Source organism: Pollachius pollachius (genome assembly GCF_949987615.1).
Source record: "Pollachius pollachius genome assembly, chromosome: 16".
Taxonomy (NCBI): Eukaryota; Metazoa; Chordata; class Actinopteri; order Gadiformes; family Gadidae; genus Pollachius; species Pollachius pollachius.
The window spans coordinates 6,510,277-6,519,083 of NC_136949.1; the positions used below are offsets into that span (position 1 = coordinate 6,510,277).

Here is an 8,807-nt window from a genome sequence, read left to right on the forward strand (position 1 = left end):
TCTCTCCCTTGCGCTCTCTTGCTATGTACAAAGTCGTTACAAGCGGTCATGGCAGCTAGGCGTCAAATAAGTTGAGTCTCAACGCCCGACCACCCCCCCCCCCCCCCTCCCCCCTCCCCCCTCCCCGCCCTTCTTTTTTTGTTCAAAGGTTCCACATCAACAACGTCGAGAGAGAAGGATCACCAAAGTTCCCCGCCAACATGGAGAACACCACCCTCTCTCTGGTGTGACTCGCTGGGCCGGCCGGTCTCCCTCTCCGATCACAGCTGTCATTCGACAGGTTTCAAAAACTGCGTCCCGGGTTCCAATGTGGGGGGGGAGGGCTGCGGTCGGCTGGCGCTCGGCCAAAGGGCTGTCGTGTTGCCGTGTAAGCCGCACGCTAATTCGCGCGGCCGCGGCCCCCTGTTAGTTCTGTCGAGTGAGCGAGTGCTGGATTGAGAGGGAGGGATCACTGGTAGTCCCACGTCTCATCCTCGTCTGATCGGGTTTGTTGACGGAGCGCAGAGAGAAAGATGGCTTTTTAAAGGAGGCAGGAGGTTTGGGCCGAGGGCGGCGGGGTTTGGGGGCTGGTGGGGTAAGTGGGGGGGGGGGAGTCCTCGCTCCATGGACCCCGGGTCAGCCTTTCCTCGGCTCGGCCCTGTGTGCATGGCTCCGATCCCTCGCTCTGTTTCAGTTCAGTTGCTAGGTTATGTTATTCAAAGGGGCCTCGTCCAAAACCACAGCTCCTCACAGCTGTGTCCAAAACCCTCTAAGACGCTTTCGGTCCCACAGAATAATCGTAAAGAAAAAAAAAAACATGTTAAAAATATTCCCATGGCAGGCGGCTGATATATAGTCTGCGGCCTCGCCCGGAACAATGCGACGGAGCCTTCATCCTCTCTTTCTTTTTCTCCTGCTTTTTTCCTTCTATCTATCCATTGTTGAGGAACACGGCGGAATCGTTTGTGGAAGCGTTTCTGCGTCCGACAAAGATCTCGTTTTTCTAAGGCAAACCCCGGTTGGTTTCGGTGACCGGAGTCCAGCTCACCCCATGTGTGCAGGCACCTGCGAGGACCCGCCCCCTTGCTGACCGTTAGCCAATGCTAAGGTCCGGGTGTCGAACAGGAAGCCCTGCTGTCCCCCACTGAGCATGCCCAGACTGTCCGTTAGAGTTCCACTGGGGGAGGAGCCAAGGAATGAGTTCTGATGACTGGCTGCTGCGGCGGCGGCAGCCATCTTCTCGGGGCTGGCGGCGAGGCGGGGGGAGGGGGGGAAGGCGTAACCGTAGAGACTGTAGGGCGGCGTGTGGAGGCGGAGTCCGGCGTAGCCCTGAGGAGCGTGGTTGGGCAGGTAGCCGATCTGCGAGGCGGGGAGCGGCAGGGAACAGAACCCTTCTCCCTCATAGGCCGACGGGCCTCTGGGAGGCGGGAAGTGCTCGGGTGGGTTGCCGTAGCGATGGAGGGGGTGCGACGGTCGGCTGCAGGCGTAGTCGGGCGGGCTGAGGGGGCACATCTGGAAAGGGGAGGAGCACGGCGAGGACGAGAGCAGGTGGGACGACGCTCCCAGGCCTCCGTGATGCCCCGGGCCTCCTACAGGGACACAGACAGCGGAGAACCTTCCATTACATGGTGTTGGTGTTCAGGGCAGTGCAGTGGTTCGTCCCAGCCCAAAGGTACTGGGTTTCGGTCCCTTATGGCGGCGACCTACCTGAGTCTGACGCCTAACCACATTCATATGCAATTCAATTTGTTTCGGATCTTAATAACTTTCGGATCTGTTTCACTTGCCGACTCTTAAACTGGTTCTTCGTCGATATGATCCAACAACATACCTTGCTTGGCCCCGCCGGGGATGTCGTCGAACGTGAGCGTCCGCAGGGACGGCCGCCAGAAGGCGTAAGACTCGACCAAGGCCTCCAAGCCCATCCTGAGGAACACACACGCACACACACACACATGCACACACAGGGTCAGACACACTGCAAGGATCGCAGACATGAAGCTTATTCTACGCTGTCATGGCAACCAATCCCTCACCCCCCACCACCCCGTAGTTTATCTGACGTTAATGTCCCAGCCACCAGGTGGCCATCTTAGGTCTCTCTCTCTTTCTCTCTCTCTCTCTCTCTTTCTCTCTCCCTCCCTCTCTCTCTCTCCCTCCCTCTCTCTCTCTCTCTCTCTCTCTATCTCCCTCCCTCTCTCTCTCTCTCTCTCTCTCTCTCTCTCTCTCTCTCTCTCTCTCTCTCTCTCTCTCTCTCTCTCTCTCTCTCTCTCTCTCTCTCTCTCTCTCTCTCTCTCTGTCTCTCCCTCTTGGTCTCCATAGAGACCAAGGGTAATGAGGGGCATGAGCGCCATGTTGCGATTGGCCACGGCTTTCCAGACCGGGTGCACCGAGGTAATTGCTTTCACACGGCTTTTACGGGCCAATCAGGACGAAGGAGCAGGAAGCCACAGCAAGGATTTATGAGGTGGGCCTCCCCTCCTACACCTCCTCCCACCCACCCACCCACCCCCTCCTCCTCCTCCTCCTCCTCCTCCTCCTCCTCCTCCTCCTCCTGCTCCTCCTCCAGATGTGCGGCACGAGTGGTGGATGTGGCAGGACTAATGTGAGCGTTCTGTTACCCCTCGTTAGCGCAAGGATAAAGCCCCCCCCCCCATCCTCCTCATGAGGTCGTAGCCACGGTGATAATGTAGACAAGCTGCCCCCCCCGGCAGCCCCCATGCATTGCTCCACCAAGGCCTATCAGAGCGGGAGTTTATTTAGCAAACTGCTTAACTCTTCCTGTAATATTTAAAAGGCTCCTTTTTCTGTCTTCCTGGGTTTAACTTTTATAGAGTCAGCTGTCAAGACCTTAGGGCTGCCCCCTCCCTCTCCCTCCCCGCCCTCCCTTCAGTTATACAGGTTGCAATGCCGTCTCTCTCTCTCTCTCTCTCTCTCTCTCTCTCTCTCTTTCTCTCTCTCTCTCTCCTCTCTCTTCCTCTCTGTCTCCCTCTCTCCTCACTATGAATTTCTTCCGCCCTCTCCTCTGCTCTCCCTCTCTCTTCCTCTCCCTCCCTTTTTTCCTCTCCCTCTACTCTCTCTCCCTCCATCTCTCTCTCCCCCTCTCTCTAATGGTTTCTGTGCTGGCCCCAGAGATTGGCTATGCGAAGACTGTAGGAAGTTTTTACTGAGTTCTGGTTTTAATGTCCTGTTTAAACATGCGTTAATAAATGTGTTTATATGGATTTTCTTCAGGCCACTGGGCTATTTTATTATAACGCTGTTGATGTTGAGAAAATAATCTAACGTTTTGCTTGTGTTCATTTTTGTGTCCATATTTTTTACCGATTTTTTCCTCAACTGCTACTCATATTCATATATTTCACCCTAAAATTCAACAATAAGTAGTTGAACCTGTTAAATAAAATTTTAAAAGCGGATAATGTGATCTCCATTATGATAATAGCCGATGTGGATATTTGGCTTTAGTTGAATTTTTTCAGAGGAAGTTTTAATGGCCTGTTGTTGCACTGTTCTTTCCATTAGAGGAGAAAAAATAACAAACATAGCTTTGCTGCTTATAAAATGTAATTTAAACTGCCATGACAACAAACCACAACCAAGCTACGACGTAATACAAACACACACACCATATTTCTCCTAATGCACCATATAATGTGAGAATCTCTGTGGTCAAAGAACTTACCGGTTCCTGCCAGAGTCTCTGAATCCTTTGGCGAAAGGATTTCTGTCGATTTTCAACCTCGTTATCTAAAACAGAAAGGAAAGCAAGACGTTAATTGCTTTTAGAAGATGATATTTCCACAGTTACTTAGCATGGATCTTTTTTCCGCTTCAAAACAAATTGTTCTGAAATGTACCAGTTACACTGAAGCTTATTTGGCCTTGTTTGATCAGCTGCTCTTTGTTTAAGCTGACTGAGGGAGTGTTGTACCATTCTGAAAGGTCACAAAATACCACATTTGTGTTCAGGATAATGGCATGGACATTTTGAATGAGCCAAATGTTCCTCAAGTGTCATTTTAAATCAAGCTAGCCCCTGTATCGACTGAGGAGTTCCAAAATTGTGCCACTAGGAAATAAAATAAATAAATAATTACATGCTTTGATTAGTTTGACATTGAATTATACCAGTTTGTGACAATTATGAGAAAACAAAACGAAGATGATGACTCAGATTGAAGATAATTCAATATGTCACAGAATGCTACACATTAAATGTGTGACAATTATGAGAAAACAAAACGAGGATGATGACTCAGATTGAAGATAATTCAATATGTCACAGAATGCCATGCGGAATACAGGATGTGGCCTGTTCATCACGAGGCATGAAACTAAACATAGAAATAGCAGAGTTTAAAGGAGTGCTCTATCCAGCACACATAACTTCAAAACCAAGTTTCTTTAAGTTGCCTTTACATTTTTTTTTCAGATGACCTAAATGAAGAGTAAATTGACACTGATCAAATTAAACTGTGTTCACACATGGCACGAGTTACCTTTTGCATATGGTATTAAAGAAAGCAACTCTGTGTTGAGGTAAAGAAGACGCCAATAGATGTCACAGCTAAGTTGTTATAGAAGGTGTTGCATAGTTGGATGATTGCTAAACGTCAGAAATACTGCTATGCTTTGTTCACATGTTACTGTTGATCCCATTGTTGTTTATCATTGCCATGATCATAATATCCCCCTGCATGTGTAGGGCACAGTGGGAATAGTGCTGCAGAATAATGCAAGTTGTATTATGAATTTATTCAGCGATTGAGGGCCCTTAGAGTGGGCTGCTGAAGAAAATTGGAAAATTTGGAAAAATATCTGTTCCTTTTTTCTGTATGCGAAAGGACTGAGCAGTAACTAAAAAATAAAAAAAATGCAACGTTTTAAACCCACTGCAAGGGTACGTCATGCATGCTTTGCTACACAATTGCTTGTGAAGACGATGTATTTCCATACCTGTTGGTTCTGGTAGGCGGTGACTGTGGTGAACACCGTCTCGGCGAAGGAGAAGGTCCTCGTGCCCTCGCCCAGCGGCACGGACCTGACAGGGGACAGCTCCTCTCCGCACTCCTTGCGTATCACGTGCACGCGCGGCTGGTATTTATGCATGGAGTGCAGTATAATCTGAATGGAGGGAAAGAGCGACTCGTTTTAACGCGATGCCATGCGCAGAAGAGCAAGTGATATGTAGGTACTACTCACACTTAATGGCAATGTTAGGTGCCATTTGATATCTAGGTTTGAAATTTATATTTTATGATCTAAAAATGTATTCCGTGAAAATAAATAAAGTCTTATTTATGAGTAGAAGACTTGCAGTATATAGACTTATTGTTATTATTATTATTATTATTATTATTATTATTATGATTATTATTATTATTATTATTATTATAAATATTATTATTAATTCATTCAAACTAAATTTAGGCCTATCTTACTTTTACGCGTTTGGGGCCTGTAGGGGCCTTTTGTTTTTGTTTTTTTAAACGACTCACGTGTCCTTGGTCGTCCAGTTCGTTATTGGTCAGTTTAAGTTTGTCGAAGCTGACCACCTGGCGCATCCACGTCTCCCCCGACGCAGGGGAGTCCGGGTGGATGTAGACCCGCGGGGGCACCGGGGAGTCCGCGTTCCCCGCCACCATCCACTTGGAGCTGTGGTACACGTACCTAAACACAGGTCAGAGTGTTAAACATTGATAGCCTATTTCTATACAGGCTATTAAATATAATGCATTTATATCTAATATTATATATTTGTATTTATCTTCCTTAGTCAAATATAGGCCTATGTGTATATTTATAGTCTTATTATAGGTATATGTAGTTCAATAGGCTTGATGTGTAGCCGAGTCCTAATTGAGACATGGTGATGTTACGACCACAGTAAACTTTGACGCGAGGTGACAAAACAACAGCCCACATTTGCAGGTTGACCTTCTTGTTGTGCGTCAGGCTGGCAAGGGAAAGAACCCAAACCGCGATGACAAATCAACCTACTCCAGCATGGGCCATTTGTGGCACTGAGGCCGGCGATTGTTACAATTAAAGAAAGGAACCCGGGTTTTCCCGAACAGCGTGTCGCCCCAGCGTGTTGTAAGGCGGCAAACTTAGGTCACATAAAAACACACACATCGTGTCGTCTGACTGGAGGGCAGAGTGAGAAGGAAGGCTGCGTGGCGTCTCTCACCTGTAGCGTTTGTTGTCCACGGGTATGATGTCCATAGCGATGAAGTACTGCTGGTGCGGGTCCAAACCCGAGATCTTCACACGCATAGCGGGGAACATGCGTCTGGAAGGAAGCCCCCCGCAAAAAACTTTTTATTGTTAATACGCTATTATTGATGCGCAACGGATTTACGAGGTCTGATGTTAAAACGTATTTCTGGGATTGTTTGACGTTAAAATGGTGATAATATTATGGAAACAAATATTTAAAAAGAAAGAAAACAATAAAACATTTTCAACAAATCAAATGGAGTAAAAGTGCCTCATCACCAATTATTAGAGTACAATTGCATTGACATGCGTAATTAAGTCTTAACTCAGATCAGAGTCTTACTGCATAAATCGTAATGCGAGTTAATGAGGCCAATCTATCTCTAAAGACATCCGACAAGAAATAGGATTTTGGTATAATGTGTTAATCTTCATTCAATCTGCCTCTTACCTTCCGGCCTTGGTGATTATCATTTCCGTTCCGATTTCGTGGAACCGTTTCCACAGGTCCGAGCCTTGCAGATCCACGCGCATCTCGTCTCCAGCCAGCGAGGACGCGATCACCGGCGGCGCGCAGAGACCCTCCGGCAACGGGCTCTCTGACCGCAGATCCTCTCCGCTCTCCGCTGTACCGGGGAACACAGAACCATCCCGTTAACCGAGGCGCTTCAATAAAACCCGCCACCCGGGTTACCGATCACAACATCCAGCCCTTCATAAAGGCACTCCATCACACGGTGGCCACGAAACCGTTAACACACAGCAGGCGATAATGGATCTGTATTTCTGAAAAGGTAGGTGTATTTGTATTTATTCTAAGTTAGTGTCATTACTTAGTATTATTAAGTCATAATCGTATATTGGTCCCCGTTAAACACACACACACACACACACACACACACACACACACACACACACACACACACACTCACACACACACACACACACACACACACACACACACACACACACACACACACACACACACACACACACACACACACACACACACACACACACACACACACATTGTGCCACAATGCCCTTAAATACGACCAGGCCATATCCCCACACACGCTTGTTGTTTTTAGGCGGCCTTGAACAGCCTTTACGTGGCAGTATTAAGGCCTTTACCGCCTGCTAATTGGCGTGTTTATGATGGAAGCGCAGGTCATGAAGCGGCCTGCGTTACCCATGCGCAGACCGATCCTTTTACAACGCTAATAATCCCATATCAGATGTTCGAGCTGTAGGCGAACGTACTATATTTATTATAGAAAAGGTTAGATAAAACACCAGTGGGTCGAGGTGTACGCTGAGGTGGGGCCTGCATATATATGTATTATAAAATATAATATGACAATAAATAAAAGGGTGGAAACATTTTTCCATAGATTTAAATAGAAATTGAAGGAGGATGAATCCAAAAATTCAAAACAAAAATAAATTTGATCATTGGGACTATAATTATCGGCCTACTATATCCATTATTATTAGAATAAGTAGTAGGCCTAATACAGTATGCCTATTATTGATAAACCCATTACTATTATTATTGTTATTATTATTATTATTATTATTATTATTATTAGCATTAGTATTATTATGTTTAATATTTCCTTCCCATTTTCAAGGCCTACTGAACATATGTGCTTATCATATCAACAATAACCATAATCCGGTTCTGACCCGTGCAACAACACAAGCCTCCTTAACACGAACACAATCCAAGCTGCTTTAAAAGACGATGGGCACTTACGTGAGCAGTCGCTCGCGCACTCTATCTCGCTGCCCCGGTCGCTGAGGCTCGTGCTCTCCGGCCGCGTCCCCGCGCTCCCGGTGTCCTCGGGCGCATCGGCACCGTCCTCGAAGCACTTCAGGGTGCCCTCCTCGATCTTACGCCTTTTCTCCGCGCCGATCAGCGCCTCGACGGAGAACGCGTGCGCTTTGACGCTCAGCGTGCACGGCGACCGTCGCTTCTCGGCCATTTCTAACCGTCTTCCGAGCGCGAGCGAACGTGAGTGAGGGACTTCAAAACTTTTAAGAAGAAGAAGAAGTCGTAGAAGAAGAGGAAGGAGAAACTTCACCAGCCCAATAGGAATCCACGACCCAGCTCTGCGCTCTGTCCGGCCGTTATGAAGGCGTTGTGTTTACGGGTACTTTTTGGATTGACATTGGAGCGCGAGGTTGGGTGAGCACCAGTCCAATACTTGTCGGTTATCCGCGAGCGTGTGCAAGCGAGGAGGCAGTGAGCGAGGCTTTGGGTGAAGTGTCAATAATCAGAGGCTCTGGAGAAAGCGGGGAGGAAACCTGTCAGTCAACGCGCAAGACCGGCCAATCACAGTGCTAGGATTCGCCTGGTCCCACCCGTGATGCTGCTGCTCGTGCCGCCTTATGTGGTAAAGTAGAGCTCGTGAATGAATCACGGCTCAGGGAAGCGCGGTGCAGCGCAGTGCGCGAGTGTCTCCGGGGCATTGCGCGCATTTTCACACCGTGGCCCAACATACTTTGCATATTTGGCCATTAAGCCCAGCCTCTCGGTAGACCCTAGGGAAGTAAAAATCTATGATGTTACAAATTATATTGCCAGATAACAGTGCCGAAAA

The 8,807-nt window shown here is 47.7% G+C and overlaps 1 protein-coding gene across 1 annotated transcript; it reads right to left on the minus strand.

Annotated features, from left to right (window-relative positions):
* Nucleotides 1-147: 147 nt before the first annotated feature.
* Nucleotides 148-8,392, minus strand: tbx18 (T-box transcription factor 18). Its single transcript, XM_079753385.1, has 8 exons — nucleotides 7,961-8,392; nucleotides 6,653-6,827; nucleotides 6,173-6,274; nucleotides 5,481-5,652; nucleotides 4,939-5,106; nucleotides 3,665-3,729; nucleotides 1,811-1,905; nucleotides 148-1,568 (listed from the first exon to the last, which is right to left on the minus strand). The coding sequence occupies exons 1-8, from the start codon at nucleotides 8,187-8,189 to the stop codon at nucleotides 1,024-1,026; spliced, it is 1,551 nt and encodes a 516-aa protein (XP_079609511.1). The 5' UTR covers nucleotides 8,190-8,392; the 3' UTR covers nucleotides 148-1,023.
* Nucleotides 8,393-8,807: the final 415 nt, after the last annotated feature.